General features: G+C 37.2%; 1 protein-coding gene across 1 annotated transcript in view; it reads right to left on the bottom strand.

Moving 5' to 3' along the window:
- Positions 1-658: 658 nt before the first annotated feature.
- The window catches only part of LOC124788945 (spondin-1-like), a 643,244-nt gene continuing 626,307 nt past the window's right edge, over positions 659-17,595 (bottom strand). Inside the window, exon 17 of the mRNA XM_047256231.1 lies at positions 659-3,232. Coding sequence (XP_047112187.1) covers positions 3,054-3,232 — 179 coding nt within the window. The 3' untranslated portion in view covers positions 659-3,053. The remainder of the gene's footprint in view (positions 3,233-17,595) is intronic.

Genomic DNA, 17,595 nt, shown 5'->3' with positions numbered 1-17,595 from the left:
GCATGATAATTCAAGTTTTAAAATGCAAACCTTTCAAAAAGCCAGTGTTATTGGTGTGTAGCTCTAATTCTTCTGTATCGAAATGTCTAGTTTTATTAGAAAAACATGTTAGGTGGTAAATACTTAAAAAACAAAATTTGAGTTCCTAGAAAAATTGTAGTGATCTTTGGTAGAAAACAGGGAGAAAAGTGCATGCCTAAAAATCTGCTCCAGAAAATGCAACCTGTTATTAATATTTGAAGAATACCATACACAGCCTGTAGTTATCTCAAATAACTTCAGTGCCAAATTCTATAAGTATGATTTATCACTTCTGTCTTTTGTGTTGTTATTAAAATGTGATAGCTCTGTATTTTAACATTCTGTAAAAACTGTGGACAATGCCATAAACAATCTTTCTTGAGCAGTCATTGAGTACGATTCCTGCATATTCTTGTATTCAGATGGTTAGAAATTGCCACTTGAGTATTTAAGTTAGACTTATTGATGTTTCTGTATGTTGTTGACCTATGTTGTGATAACAACAGAACATTCTCTTTACAACAGTGACTGCACCTAACTTACAGTTAACAATTAGTAAGAAGAAACAAAAAAGATTGTTGTAATAGATACTTGTAGAAAGCCAGATTTTACTTTTCAAAGGCAATTCAGAACTTTGGATATTTACAGTTAACATTTACTGTAGTCCAGTACTAACATTTCAATAGTTGTGGATGATAAACCACACGGCACTATTAAAACAGTTTACAATCACTTCTGTAAACGGTGATTTAACAGAGGTATCCATTCATTTCCAGTTAATTTTAACAAGACTGCACACTAAGAGAGAAATTAATTTTATTTGTATACATAGCAGTATATCACGTGGTTTTCATTACCACCTGTATAAAACTGAGGGGAATGTTTTATTGAAGAACAACTAAAGATACTTAGAATATTTTAACAATAAACATTTAATTTACATAAGACAATTACATACACTCAAATAAAAATAAATATGTTAGAATGTCAGGATTTAGAAAAAATGTTTAGGATGTACACTGACCAGTACTGAAATGTGATCAAACATGTAACGAAAAATTCACAGAAGTTCAGTTCAGCTTGTTTTGCTGTCACAATTACTTAAAGTTTGTACATGCCAGAATGGCACACTTGACATATTTTCTGGCCCTCATAACTCATATTTCACAATAATTTGTGGAACAGTCTAACAGATTGAAGAGATTTATACAACAAAGAAAAGAGCTATTTGAATCATATTACACTGCTTTCCGTAGGCATGCAGTAGACTCTATTCATAAACTTTATCATGACCAGCCATTTGACACCCACTGCTGGATAAAAGTTTCATCTAAACATGCATTATAGACTTCAGCTAAGAGCAACCAAGATGCTCCTGCATGTTTCCTGTCATCTAATCATCTCCGTTTTATCTTCACTATAGTCACAATTTGGAGGGTTATGGAAAAACATTTTTGTGTTTAGAGCCAACCTTGGAGATCTCAAAACAAAAGCTTATTATAAAAGCTACAGTATGCATAATCATGTAGAACTAGTAATAAAGATGTGTGAATGACATCAGAATCAAATTCAATAGTGCAATGCACTGTAAGCTTACATCATGAAATAAAAAATGGAAATGATGGACAATACTGTACTACTCCCACATGTATTTCTCTTGATGTACTTCATGAGCACAGAGGATGTACTGTCTCTACTTTGTGTTTCTATATAAAAATGCTTTTCATGGTATTTGTCTGTTTCAGGAAGGTTTATGTAAATCACTGTTGCTGGGACAGACTATTAAGAAGTGACAGGGACAGAAATTATTACTTGATGCAAGATGCTGAAAATTCACATTGTAATTTGTGGCTTCTTTTCATTTTATGTGTTCTGCATAAAGTGGGTGCTTATTTGTTTAATGCTTGGAGACTTGCAGAAATCTAAGTATCCGCTTGATGACAGAAATAAATACATACAATTGTTTGGAATTCAAATAAAACTGGTTCCTGAATCCATTTGCAATGAACTTTTCATATCCATTCCCAGAATATTGCAAGAGGCACATACTTTAAAACTATTATATAACAATATATGAAATACTTCATGTATCTTTTTCCTTGGTTTTTACAAGAGATGCATATTTGTACTGTTGGTGTGCAAAAATGACATTTTTTCTCATTTTGAAATCCTACTGAAAATACTTGAAGCATACAAGGCAGCTAGTATAGACATACTGTTACTGGTACAGATAAGAGTCTAAGATGATGAGAATAAATAAATATCATAAATTTTCTTTTCAGATTTCTATCAAATATATGCTGTCATTTAGATATGTAATACCTCAACAGATTTTGCATGTCTAACACAAATCAAAATCATTGTATTTAGTATGCAATTGCATCTCATGATTAGTCAGGGATGCATACTTCCATGTAACATTAGGTGAAACCCTGTCTTATCTTCCAATAAAAAAGTTTTATTGAATCACATTTGCTATTCCTTCTCCATTCACAGAATACTGGATAATACAGCACACACTAAAAATGCATCCATCTACAAAGTACATTATTCAATGATATTCAGCACAACTTTCATTACATACATGCCACCTGATGGCTTTTTTCTTAAATACACTATTTGCATTTTCCTTGTTTCTTTTTATTTCCTTCAAATCACACAATATGCAGCTGTACACAGTTACAGAAATTGTTGTCACAAGAATGATAAAAGAATACAGCAGAAATTTGGGGAAATAAGAACGCATTTCAAAGTATTATTTTGCACTGAACATTATTGTAATGAACACCTTTGTACTGTGGTTGTGATCTGCCTTCTAATGCTGACTTGTGAAATTAAATGTTAAGTTAAGTTCATAATGGGATTAAAGTTTGAACAGAATGGCTTACATTACTGTACTTCATTCATCAGTGAACCTAATATGGTTTAGACAGAATGTCACATGTATCATACTTTCATGGTTTTTCTTCTGCTTATGATACTTTGATTTAAAAATCGCCAGTTACTGTATAACCACTCAGTACTACCATACTTCAAGCTTTGCATATTGGTAGCTCACACTTCTCCTTTTGTAGTCGTGCTCCACAAGGTGCTCCTCCAGGTTTCCGAGGCTGGATAATACTTCTGGTGCGCTGTCGGTATGCATGTCCACATGTTGCTGAGCAGTGAGACCATGCACTCCACTCTGCTAGCTGACAGTCATTATCTAAAACTGAAATGTTGAGTTAGTGGATATGTTACAACAATAGAAAGTACAGGGTGGAATAATGACAATATTATGAAAAGGATTAGAGCCCCACCACTCATAGATTGCTTCTCCCATCTGGTGCAGTTGCCAGAGACAGTGCCCATGTGTGCATGAGTTGTGCTTGTGTGTATGTTTTCTACTTTAGATGCAGGTCTTTTGGCTGGGAGCTTATATGTATAGCAGTCTTTTTGTTGTTCCTGTCTGTGACTCAGTGCCTCCTCTGTATGGTGAGTAATAATCTATCGCTTTCATAATATTGTCATTATTACAATACTGAAAATTGCAGTACAGAAACAACAAACAAAAATGATGAAAGGCAGCCTTTACCTACCATTGATTTAAGGACTGGATATAAATCATTTTAATAGTTCAGAAAATTCCACCAGTTTTTGAGTGATCTTGCACTTATTTTCTACTTGAAGTACCAGGTTTTTGTATGTAGGACAGTTGAGGTCAATGTCTGGCTTAGAAGAATCAGAAAAGAATCAGAAAAGTGAAAATGGTCTGGAGTGCTTTTGATAAACAAAACGGATTTTGCAAAGCTAAGCCTCCTATGCGCCTTACATGGAAAATTAAGGGTCAGTGTGCATTACAACTTTTGGTGTATGGCAATGAGATATAGATTTTCAGTGAAAAACCGTTCAAAAACTGATGTCCACCCAGTAAACAATAGTGAGAGGTATGATTAGCATTACCAGAAGAAAGTGGAAAACAAACATACAAGGGAAAAACTGGAGTGTAAGATGAAATTATTCCTGTAATTAAGATTAAATGGAAGATAGTGGGTCACACAGTTAGGTAAACGGAGGGCAGATAGGCTAAGAAAGCTATTTGCTAGACTCCAAGATGTAAGAAAAGACTGGGATGATGACCTAATGGGAGTTGGGTAGATGTCAGTAGAAAATGTGCCAGAGCATCAAGGATGTGAACAGAAGTAAAAAAAAATTAAAAAAAATGCTTAAACACTCTTCTTTAAATGAGACTGAAACCATATTACTTATTGACATGTTTAATAAAGATCCAAATTTATCAATTACTATACTAATCACAAACAAAGGAAATGGCACAAAATACGGTAAAGTACAACAAAGTATACAGGTGACAAAATGGATACCCCACACAGTACTGTCAACTAGGTAATGTTGGCCACAGCCAAAAATAAATGAGTAGTAGCCAAAGCCATCTGACTTTTAAGAACTTCTAGTGATTCATGACAAGTGAGGAGCCAGCTAACTTAAAAGTTAACACACTGAAAAACAACACCTGCATAGAGTGACTGCAACAGAAGAACATTTGTAGACGTCTCAAGTGTATTTGGTACTGTTGAACACAGAAGTTTACTGATTGAACTATAATAAACATAATGAGAGGAATAACTAATAGGTAGCTCTCATTATATCAGGCAAACAGGACACAAAGGGTAGGGATAGTTTTTTTGGCAAAATATTTATTAGACCCAAGTCTATTTCCATAAAGGCTCATCAGGAAAGGGAACCTGACCAGCAAAGTTATGATAGTACATAAATGAGTGTTGTGTAATATAGTTATGGAGAAAGCATCCTCTCTGCAGTTGACTGCAACAATATAGTTAATTGCCAAAAGAACACAACTCTTGCTTGAGTAAGTGAACAAAATTGTTAGGAGTGTGTACAGATAGCACATGCATAATAAAGTAAAAATGAATGTAAAAGAAAACTTCAGGTTACAGAGGAAACATGACAATATCAGATTTAATTTGTATGATAACTGTATACGCTGTACAACAAGCACAAAATACTTAGAGATGAGTATTGACTGTCATTCACTGGAATGAACACATGAAAACATTAGTGTGTATAATCATATGCTATATCTTTAGAGTTTCTGACATGTTGTTTAATAACCATTTCCTTGGAGTTAGATATTGTTCTTATATATATTTATTTTTCACTAATGCAATCCATTTATGAATATCAATACACAGAAAATGGATGACATTTTCAGGTTACAGAAATGGAAAACAAGAATGACAGCTGAAGCTTGTACCATTATCTAATCTGTTTGAGAAGTTGGTCATCAAAATTGTGCTGTATGTGTTTTTACATCCACCAGTCCTCAGAATACACCATGACAAAATTTGCAGCTATTGTTCAGATGATTTTGTCCATGATCATAAAACAAGAACCAGACAGAATTATGTACAGCAGAGGAAAAAAGAAATGAGTAACTCAAAATAATGTTTCTGTCAGGTAATTAAACACAGTAAATTTAATAAGCATATTAATTAAATGGACATGTATTAAAGACAATCAAAATGCACTTCTTAAGTAACTGTAAATTCATAACAAGCAATAAAGTAACACAGAATATTTCTGTTTTGAGTCATCAGTCTTCTGATTAGTTTGATGAGGTCCACCATGAATTCTGTCCCTTTGCCAACCTTTTCATCTCAGAATAGCACTTGCAACCTATGTGCTCAATTATTTGCTGGATGTATCTGAATTTCAGTTTTACTCTACAGTTTTTACCATCTACAATTTTCTCTATCACCATGGAAGTTATTCCTTGAGGTCTTAACACATTCCCTATCACCGTATCTCTTCTTCTTGTCGGTGTTTCCCATATATTCCTTTCATCACTGTTTCTCTTGGAAACCTCCTCATTCCTCACCTTATCAGTCCACTTAATTTTCAACATTCGTCTGTAGCACCACATCTCGAATGCTTCCATTCTCTTCTGTTCCAGTTTTACCACAGTCCATGTCTCACTAATATGCAATACTGTGGTCCAAACATACAATCTCAGAAATTTCTTCCTCATATTAAGACCTATGTTTGGTACTAGTTGGACAGGAATGTTCTCTTTGCCAGTGACAGTTTGCTTTTTATGTTCTCCTTCCTCTGTCCTTTGTGGATTATTTTGCTGCCTAGATAACAGAATTCTTTAACTTCACCTGCTTCGTGATCGCCAATTGTGATGTTAAGTTTCTCAGTGTTCCAATTTCTATTACTTCTCATTACTTTCATCTTTCTTCAGTTTACTCTCAATCATATTCTGAACTCATTAGACCGCTTATCAAATTCAGCAGGTCCTGTAATTCTTCTTCACTGTCACTGAGGATAGCAGTGTCATCAGTGAAACTTTTAATATCCTTTCACCTTGGGTTTTGATCCCACTCTGGAACCTTTCTTTTATTTCTGTCATTGCTTCTTTCGTGTATAGACTGAACATCGGGGATAACGACTACATATCTTTCTTACACCCTTTTTTATCCATGCACTTCATTTTTGGTCTTCCACTCTTATTGTTCCCTCTTGGTTTTTATACATATTATATATGTGAATGTGGTTTCAGTTGCCTGCGACTGCAGTTGTGTATGTGATTTGCATGTGTGTGTGTAAGTGTGTGTGTGTGTGTGTGTGTGTGTGTGTGTGTGTTGTTGACAAAGGCCATTGGATGAAAGCTTTAAGTGTGAAAATCTTTTTGTTGTGCCTCTCTGTGACTCAGCATCTCTGCCATATGGTGAGTAGCAGCTTTCCTTCTCATAATATTGTTACATTCTATCCTGGATTTTCCATTATTTGTTATATATTACTTGCCTTTCCCTATAGTTCACCCGTATTTTCCCAGAATTTTGAACATCCTGCACCAATTTACATTGTCGAACACTCTCTCCAGGTTGATAAAACCTATGAATGTGTCTTGATTTTTCTTCAACATTGCTTCCACTGTCACCTGCAACATCAGAACTGTCTCTCTGGTGCCTTTGCCTTTACTGAAGCAGACCTGATTGTAATCTAACATATCCTCAATTTTATTTTCCACTCTTCTGTATATTATGCTTGTCAGTAACTTAGATACATGAGCTGTCAAGCTGACTGTGTAACTATTCTCACTCTTGTTGGCTTGTGCAATCTTGGGAGTTGTGTGGGTGATGTTTTTCTGAAAGTCTGAGAGTATATTGCCAGTCCCATAGATTATACACACCATACATTATGTTTTTCTGAAAGTCTGAGAGTATATCACCAGTCCCATACATTATACACACCAATGTGAATAATCAATTTGTTGCAACTTCACCCAGTGATTTTAAAAATTCCAAAGGGATGTTATCTACTCCTTCTACATTATTTGATTATAAGCCTTCCAAAGCTCTTCTAAACTCTGATTCTAATACTGGATCCCCTGTCTCTTCCCTGTAAACTCCTGTTTCTTCTTCTAACACATCACAAGATAAGTCCTCCCCATCATAGAGCCCTCAATGCCCTCTTTCCACCTATCTTCTCTTTCGTCTGCATTTAATAGTGGAATTCCCTTAGCATTCTTAAAGTTACTGTCCATGCTTTTAATTTCACTGAAGGTTTTTTTGACTTTCCTATATGCTGAGTCAGTCCTTCCAACATTCATTCCTTTTCCAGTGTCTTCACATTTTTCATACAGCCATTTCACTTTAGCTTCCCTGCACATCCTATTTACTTAATTCTTATGTGACTTCTGTTTTTGCATTCCTGAATTCCATTTTTTTGTTGATCAGCTGAAGTATATGATCTGTTACCCATGGTTTCTTTACAGTTACCTTCCTTATACCTATGTTTTTCTCTCCAACTTTTGTGACTACCTTTTTTGGAGATGTCCGTTACTCTTTAACTGAACTGCCTGCTGAGCTGCTCATCATTACAGTATCTGTAGCCTCTGTGAACTTCAAGCGTATCTCAGCATTCCTTAGTATTTCCATGTCCCACTTCTTTCTGAATGATCTTTCTGACTAGTCTCTTAAACTTCACCCTACTCTTCGTAATTATCAAATTGTGATATGAATCTCCATTGAGGTGACAAAAGTCATGGGATATCTCCAAATACTGTGTCGGACCTCCTTTTGCTCAATATATTGCAGCACCTTGATGTGGCATGAGCTCACCAAGACACTGGAATTCCCCTGCAGAAATACTGAGCCATGCTGTCTATATAGCCATCCATAATTGTGAACATGTTGCAGGTGCAGGATTTTGTGACTGAACTGACCTCTTGATTATGTCCCACAAATGTTCAATGAGATTCATGCTGGGTGGTCTGAATGGCCAAATCATTCGCTCGAATGTTGCAGACAACTGTGGCACATTATCATCCATAGCTGAAGTCCATGAGCGGCTACAACTGGTCTTCAAGTAGCTGAACATAACCATTTCCGATCAACGATCAGTTCAGTTGGACCAGAGGACCCAGTCCCTACCATACAAACACAGCCCACACCATTATGGAGCCAGCATGGTGCCTTGTTGACAACTTGGGTCCATGGCTTCATAGAGTCTGTACCATACTCAACCCCTACCATCAATTCTTACCAACCATCAGGACTCATTTGAACATGCCATGATTTTCCAGTTTTCCAGTCATATAGGGTCCAACCAATTTGGTCATCACCCCAGGAGAAGCACTGCAGATGATGTCATGCTATTAGCAAAGGCATTCGTGTTGGATGTCTGGTGCCATAGCCCATTAACACCAAATTTTGCCGCACTCTCCTAACAGATACGTTCATTTGTTGTATATTCCACATTGACTTTTGTGGCTATTTCATGGAGTGTTGCTTGTCTGTTAGCACTGACAACTCTACACAAACACTGCTGCTCTTTTTTGTTAAGTGCAGGCCATCAGCCACTGCATTGTTTGTGGTGAGAGGTAATGCCTGAAATTTGGTATTCCTGGCACTCTCTTGATACTGTGGTTCTCGGGATACTGAATTTCTAAACAATTTCCAAAATGGAATGTCCCAGGCATCTAGCTCCCGCTACTGCTCCACGTTAAAAGTCTGTTAATTCCCATTGTACAGCCACAATCAAGCCAGAACCTTCAAATTAGTCACCTGAGTACAGATAATAGCTCCACCAAAGCACTAACCTTTTGTACCTTGTGTATGCAATACTACTGCCATCTCTATTTGTGCATATCGCTATCTGATGACTTTTGTCACCTCAGTGTATAGCTGACTCTGGGTATGCCTTAAGTCCAGTATCTGATTTCAGAATCTCAGTGTGACCATGATGTAACCTAGCTGAAATCTTCCTGTATCTCCCAGCGTTTTCAAAATATATCTCCTGCTCTTGTGGTTGTTGAACAGATCACTTGCCATACCATCTGAACTTTATTGCAGAACTCAGTTAGTCTTACTCCTCCCTCATTCCTGCTACCAAGCCCATATTCTATGCTAATCATTTCCTCTACTCCTTCACCTACAACTGCTTTCCAGTCCCCCACAACTATTAGATTTTCATCTCCCTTTATGGAACAATGCTATCACTGAACTGTTCACAGTAACTCACTCTGTCTTACCTTCCTGTTCATAAGGAATCCTACTCCTGCTGTACCATTTTCTGCTGCTGTTGGTATTACCCTATACTCGTATGATCAGAAATCCTTGTCTTCTTTCCATTTCTCTGCCCTGATACTCACTGCATCTAGATTGAGCCTTATTTCCCTTTTCAGATTTTCTAGCTTCCCTATCATGTTCCAACTTCTGACATCCCATGCCCCAACTCATAGAACATTATCCTTTCATTGGTTATTCAGTTTCTTTCTCATGGTTATTTCCTTCTTGGAAGTCCTATCCTGGAGATCCAAATGGGGGACTAGCCTGGACTCTTTTTGCTGATGGAACGATCATGATGACACTTTTTCAGTCAAAGGCCACATGTCCTGTGGATACACATTACGTGTCTTTAATGAAGTGGTTTCCATTGCCTTCTGCATCCCATACAGTTGATCATTGCTGATTCTGCCATGTTGTGGAGAGAGTTTCCCATCACAAGGGCAAGAGAGTGCCTTGAATCTGTGTCTGCTCCTCTGCTGTCTTTGACAAGACCAATGGCAGAATGAGGGTGACTTCTTATGTCAGAAGGCTTTTGCCACAATTGCTGATGATTTTTATTCTAAATTTAAGGAGTGGCATGGTTCAAACATGGGATCAAAGACACAGAATATAGAGTGGGAGAAAATTATAAATGAATGTTCAATATCTGTGATGGATAATATTATTCCTTGCCATTTGCTGTGGTCATTGTTTAGTTTCAGAGGGATGCTGACAGAAGAATGGGGATGTGTGTATATGATACTACAATGATTGTGGCACTGATACTTTGTCATTCACATTCCCAATACTTTTCCATTTTTCTGCCAGCTTCCCTCTGCAACTGAACAATGAGAGCTCAGCAAATGAAACAGGATAATATTATCCATTACAGGAAATGAATGTTAATGTATATATTTTTCCCATTATATTCTCTTTGTTATTTTGTTGCAAGTTACAGAAGTGTTCAGAGGATCAGAAAAAGTGCTGGTGTAAGTATATACAAGGGCAAATCAAATATAAACTGGAATTATTTTGCAAGTTTATTTAAGCTTCAGAAAAATTCATACAGATGAACTGATTTCTATATAGTCTTCTGAATGGGAAATACATTTTTCCAGTGAATAGGAAGTTTCTTGAACCCAGTTTCATAAAATGAACATAGCTATGTCAGCAGCCAGTTATGCATGAACACTTTGGCAGCACCATCATTGCCAAATCTGTGTCCTCCAATTGCTTCATCTAGTGGTTCAAACAAATTAAATTTGCAGGGCAATAAGCCTGGACTACAGGGTGGATTTTCTAGTGTGTTCCAGAGCATTTCTTGTTTTTTTCTGTTGAGTTCAGACAGGTGTGTGCAGTCATGCATTGTCATGAAGCACGATCACATCCCAGATTGGAAATGTGCATGTTTTCTAATGATTGAATATTTTGTTTGGTCCCAAAGCTGGCAATGTTCACAGTATGATGATTATGGACAAAATCAATGAGAAGAACTCCTTTAAGATAAAAAAGATTCAGAATGAGATTTCCACTCAACCGCGGAGTGTGCGCTGATGTGAAACTTCCTGGCAGATTAAAACTGTGTGCCAGACCGGGACTTGAACTCGGGACCTTTGCCTTTCATGGGCAAGGAGAGCTTCTGTAAAGTTTGGAAGGAGACAAGGTACTGGCAGAAGTAAAGCTGTGCGGATGGGGTGTGAGTCATGCTTGGGTAGCTCAGATGGCAGAACACTTGCCCGCGAAAGGCAAAGGTCCCGAGTTCGAGTCTCGGTTTGGCACACAGTTTTAACCTGCCAGGAAGTTTCCGTTAAAAAAAGATTGTTGGAGGAACCTTCCCATGGAGAGATACCTAATGGTGACTATTTTTAAGGGTGTAACATTTATGAACAAGAATAAGTATATTTCTTTCCAAGCAACAAAATTCCCAATATTTTTTGAACACACATCATAGATTGGGAGCAGTTTTGAATGACTTGCTGGTATCTGTCATCCAAGCTAAGTTAGATTAGATGCCCGACTGGGTTGTAGTCATTGTCACAACCAGGCATGTCAGCTCAGTGTAGTACAATTTTGCACCCTGTATACCTCCAAATTATCTACAATTTTAATCATGTTTTCTCCTACTATACTGTATAAGCACAATAAACTGTGCATAGTGATCACTGAAGCCAGCATTAAGATATCTGGTGCAGAATTTGTGATTTACATTTGTGTTTATTAATATCTGCTCAGTTGTTGAGCTTGTTATTGGTGTAACTCTTGTAGAAGAATGTGTGGTAGCTTTTGTGTTATATGTTTCCAGTAGGGCCATTAAACTTTGCTGGTCCTTTGGTTTCTTGACTCTTGTTGTGACATCATAAGCGCGTGACTGCATGTGAGATCGCTCTCTAAGTTTTCATATATTTTTAGGTTTCAGATACATATTTTAATGGTTTTTGTGATAATATTTACTATATAAGTGACTTATTAGTGGTTTCTTCATTCACCTCCACCTTTCTTGCATTGTGACCTGATATTTGTGAGTTTTTGCATTCTGTGCTGACCAGTTGCAGCTTTAGTGGTGCATCAAAAGTTAAGTACTAATTAATTGTTTGTGTATAGTGGTTTATTTGGGAACTTTAGTAATCTTCAACTGGCGTTCTTGGTGTTTTCTGGTGAAATACTTTCAGAAGAAATTTTTGGGAACTGTTTTCAGTTTCGTTACTTTCTGTGTTAGTCTTTTGTTATATTCTTATTTGCTGTTGATTAATACTGTTAATAATAGTAGTTACTTCCCCTGTAGAGTAAGTTTGTGATTATAGTAGTCAGTTTTTTTAACAACTTCTTATTGTAGTAGCAGAACTTAGATAAAGTAGTTTTCTTGTTTCGATAACTGTAAAATTTTACCATGAGTGAGAGATGTGGGCTTTGCCGTAGGTTTGTGAGTAGTGGATTGCACTGTGAGACTTGTTCGAAGTATTTTCACTGGGAGGAATGCAGTGGGGTAGCCAGTGGGCATTCTGGTGAGATTCTCTCCTGGAACTGCAGGTTATGTAGCAAGAGTAAGTTGATAGAGGAGCAGGAGCGTAAGATCTGTGCCCTTCAGGAGGAGCTAGATAGGATGAGGAGGGAGAAGGGGGTTGGGGAATGGGAGCTGGCTGTTGGCAAGAGATCTGGTAGGAGAAGGAGATTTTCAGATAGTTTTACTATTGGTGTTTGCAATAGATATGACCAACTGTCAGAGTCTAGTGGAGAGGAATCTCTAGTAGCTGTAGGCGTAGGAAGTATGCAGCAGACCTCAGGAGTTACAGTGGCTAGGACAGCTGCAAAGTCTAAGAGAAAGAAGAAGGTTCTGCTGTTAGGTAGTTCTCATGGTAGAGGTGTAGGCCAGCAGTTGCAGGAAGTGTTGGGGAGTGAGTACCAGGTCACCAGCATAGTGAAGCCTAATGCAGGATTGGCTCAGGTGACTGTTAACATAGGGGTGTTATGTAGAGATTTTACTAAAGAGGATCAGGTAGTGATTGTGGGTGGGGCTGGTAATAGTATTGATAGGGATGGGGAGTATGACATAGATGGTGACCTGGAAAAGATAGCCACTCAGACTGGCAACACGAATGTGCATTTCGTGGAACTGTTTCAGCGTCATGATCGGCCTCATTTTAATACAGCCGTCAAGCGTAATAACATGAGACTTGGGGGTGCACTGATGACAGAAGGCATGAGTCACATTTCAGTGGTGTCGGTGGAGTCTATCAGCAGGATGGGTTTCACTAGACATGACCTGCACCTCAGCAGGTATGGATAGGGGAGGTTGGCTAATCCTATAGGTGACAGCATAGATGGGGGTGGTGGGATCACTCATGGGAAAATTCCTGTATTAGAGGGTGTTAGAGCTGCACCTGTTTTAGATTGAAGTCAGCTGATAGGTATTCCTGCTTAAGGGAAGTCTCTCTAACAAAAAACCATTTTCAACAAAGCTTAGGTATCCGAGTAATGAGGGAATTAGTATATTTCATCAAAATATACAAGGGATTAGAGATAAAGTTAGTGAACTGCTTATACATGTTGACTCTGAAATTATTGGTATATCTGAACACTTCTTAAATAAGGAGATAATTCAGAGGCTTCCTTTACCAGGATACAGGTTGGCTGGCAGCTTTTCTAGGAGCTCTTCGTGGTGTGGGGGAGTAGCCATGTATGTGAAAAACAGTATCCCATTTGAGTCAATTGATGTTTCAAAGTACTGCACTGAAAAGGTGTTTGAATGCTGTGCAGGTGTGGTTAAATTTAGTGGAGTTAAACTTCTAACTGTTGTTATTTATAGATCCCCAGACTCCGATTTCACAACATTTTTGCTAAAGCTAGAGGAGGTTCTTGGTTCACTTTATAGGAAATTCAAAAAGTTAGTTATATGTGGTGACTTCGATATTAATTGTATAAGTGACTGTGCAAGGAAAAGGATGCTGGTAGACCTCCTTAATTCATATAATCTTATGCAAACCATATTCTTTCCAATGACAGTGCAAGGGAACAGTAGAACAACCATAGACAACATTTTTGTTCATTCCTCGTTACTAGAAGGGCATTCCGTTAGCAAAAAGGTGAATGGCCTTTCGGATCATGATGCACAAGTTTTAACTCTAAAAGATTTTTGTGCTGCAACACATGTTAAATATAGTTATCAACTTTTTAGGAAAGCTGATCCAGTTGCTATAGAGACCTTTGTAAACCTTATCAAGGAACAAGAGTGGCAAGATGTTTATAGTGCTGATACAGTAGACGATAAATATAATGCTTTCCTCAAGACTTTTCTCCTGCTCTTTGAAAGTTGCTTTCTGTTAGAATGTTCGAAACAGGGTACTAGTACAAACAGCAGCCTGGGTGGCTGACTAGAGGGATAAGAATATCCTGTAGAACAAAGTGGCAATTATATCAAAACGTTAGAAACAGTCAAAATCTAAATGCAGCAGCCCATTACAAACAGTATTGTAAGGTGCTTAAAAAGTTATTAGGAAGGCAAAACATATGTGGTATGCAGATAGAATAGCTAAATTTCAGGATAAAATTAAAATCATATGGTCAGTCGTAAAGGAAGTGGCCGGTCTGCAGAGACAGGTCGAGGATATAGAATCTGTGCATAGTGGGAATGTCCGTGTTACTGATAAGTCGCATATATGTACAGTATTTAATAATCACTTTCTGAATATAGCACGTGAACTAAATAGAAACCTAGTCCCAACAGGGAATCATATAGCGCTCGTAGAAAAAAGTGTTCCAAGACTGTTACCTGAAATGCTCCTCCATGATACTGTCAAGAGGGAGATTGAGTTAATAATTAAATCACTAAAGACCAAGAACTCTCATCCATATGACAGGGTATCTAGCAGAATACTTAAGTATTGTTCTATGTATGTTAGCCCAGTACTTAGCCATATCTGAAACTTTTCCTTTAGGAGTGGTCGGTTTCCTGACCAGTTAAAGTACTCGGTAGTGAAGCCACTTTATAAAAAGGGAGACAGGGATAATGTTGACAATTATAGACCTATTTCTATGCCATCAGTGTTTGCTAAAGTTATCGAGAATGTTGTATATACAAGGTTACTGGAGCATTTGAATTCACATAATTTGATGTCAAATGTACCGTTCGGTTTTAGAAATGGCTTAACAACTGAAAATGCTATATTCTCTTTTCTCTGTGAGGTTTTGGATGGATTAAATAAAAGGTTGCAAATGCTAGGTGTTTTCTTTGATTTGACAAAGGCTTTTGACTGTGTTGACCACAAAATATTACTGCAGAAGTTGGACCATTATGGAGTAAAGGGAGTAGCTTACACTTGGTTCACCTCTTACTTTAAGAACAGAAAGCAGAAGCAGAAGGTAATTCTCCGCAATATTGAGTCTAAACTGAAGAGTTTCCTCATGGCTCACACCTTCTATTCTGTCGAGGAGCTCCTGGAAGAGCTGAAAAATTAAGCAGATTCCAGTGTTACATTGTTGATTTTCTTTATTTAAACTTACGAATTGTCGCCTGAATACATTTCTTATATTTCATTTTATCGGTTTCTACTATCGTGTTATAATTTCATGTATTGACTCGCTCCATGACCATGGAGACTTCTCCTTAATTTGGTCCCATGGAACAATAAATAAACAAATAAATAAATAAATAAAAATCTCCACATATGAGCACTGTTTTGTTGAAGTTTTTTATAGTATTTAAAGCTGCTTCTAGTTGATGGCAGAAATCATTTAAGTTCCCATCATGGCTCCTGTATATATACAGATGATTATTAATTTTAATTTGGAGAGTTCAACTGCAGATACTTCAAAAACTTTCTCTTCAGCTAACAGTTCAATGGGTTTTATGTTACAATAATCAATACCAGTTTTGGTTCAAATGGTTCGAAGGCTCTAAGCACTATGGGACTTAACATCTGAGGTCATCAGTCCCCACGACCAGTTTTGACAAATATACATAACCCTCCATGACTAGATGTTATTCTAGAGAATGATGATGACAGATTGAAGGCTGCAAGTTTTGAGACTGATACTGCATCTTTAAGCAGCTAGTGTTCAGTTATACACATTACAGAAGCATTTTTTAACTCATCAGTAAATAAAATTTCAAGTTCACTTAATTTGTTTTGCAATGATTGGACATATTTGATGAATCAGCATGAATTAAAAGTCTTTTTAAATCTTTGGCTTATTTAATTGATCATTTAGCTTTATCTTGTCAGTAAAAAATCATCCAGGTGTACCAGAAGTACTGCTTTTCTTTTCCCTAATGCACTTATTTTCCTGTTGTCATCTGCTACAGAATTTTCTTCTGTGCCTGCTCCACTATTGGTTGTTCAGCTGCTCCAGTTGTTGATTCTGCTGCTGATGCTACTGTTGGTGATTTTGCTGCTGGTGTTAGAGCTGGGTCTGCAATTGGTGGATCTGTTACTGCATTCACTGTTGTTGCTGTGACTGAATATTGGAGGCATCTTGTTTCTTCTTTTGTTGTTGTTGGTCACTGAGGTCTTGCTGGCATTGTTTGCTTTGAATATTGGGTGGCCAATCCGGGATGATTTTGCTTTTGAGTGTTTGATGCCTCTTCTTGATAATTTATTTAATTTTTTCGACAAGCAGTTTTTTCCCCATGTTGTTAATGTGAAATGTGTGGAATCTGCACCCAATATTGTTAACATTTATGAGTTGTACATTTCTGAAATGTCTGCAAAGGAATGAAATTTGTTGGTTAGCATTGATTATTTCTTTATTTACACATGACCAAGATGGTAAGTCATACCAATGTGGGATGTTCAGCACTAAAACATCTGTGTGTGTCAGCTGTACTAAGCAACTTTTTAGTTCTTGTTTTGCTTTGTGAGTTCCGTTTTTGTACATGTCATTTGACCCACCAAATAGCACAACAAAGTCTTCAGAGGATAAGTCAGCAATGTCTGTGGACTGTACATGCTTGCAAACTTCCGACATAGAAGCACCTGGCTTTATGTAAGCCATTGTTTGTACACTGGATTGACTGTTCAGTAGGCAACTAATTTTTTTCATCAAGGTTTCTTAGCATGTTTAGCAGGGGCACCAGAGTTATAGTCAAAACATTTAGTATCAGTGCCAGACAAACACTTGATATTTAAGTCATGCAAGTGTTTAAGTCTTTCAGACTCTTTTTCTTTCATAATAGAAATTGAGCTGTTAAGCATTCTTTTGGACATACCACGCCATGTATTTGTAGTTTCACAATCAGCTCGCAAATGAATTTTATCACATGCACAATGTTTCTTATCTTGCACAGTTGATTGCACACTGAATCTGCTTGCGAACACGATATTAGGTTCATTTAATAAGCTTCATTGAGAATGTGGCACTTTGTTTTTCACTTTGCCTGGAATATGAGGTTACTGTGTGGCAAGTTTGCTGTCGGTTCTCACTTTTCAGATGTAAGTTTCCTTTGTTCCCATCAGAATATTAATGGTTAGTTGCAGACTATTTACACGATCATTTAACTTTCTGATTT

Source organism: Schistocerca piceifrons, chromosome 3 (assembly GCF_021461385.2).
Source record: "Schistocerca piceifrons isolate TAMUIC-IGC-003096 chromosome 3, iqSchPice1.1, whole genome shotgun sequence".
Lineage (NCBI taxonomy): Eukaryota > Metazoa > Arthropoda > Insecta > Orthoptera > Acrididae > Schistocerca > Schistocerca piceifrons.
Note: the sequence above shows the minus strand (reverse complement) of the source record. Positions and strands in the feature narration are given on the sequence as shown.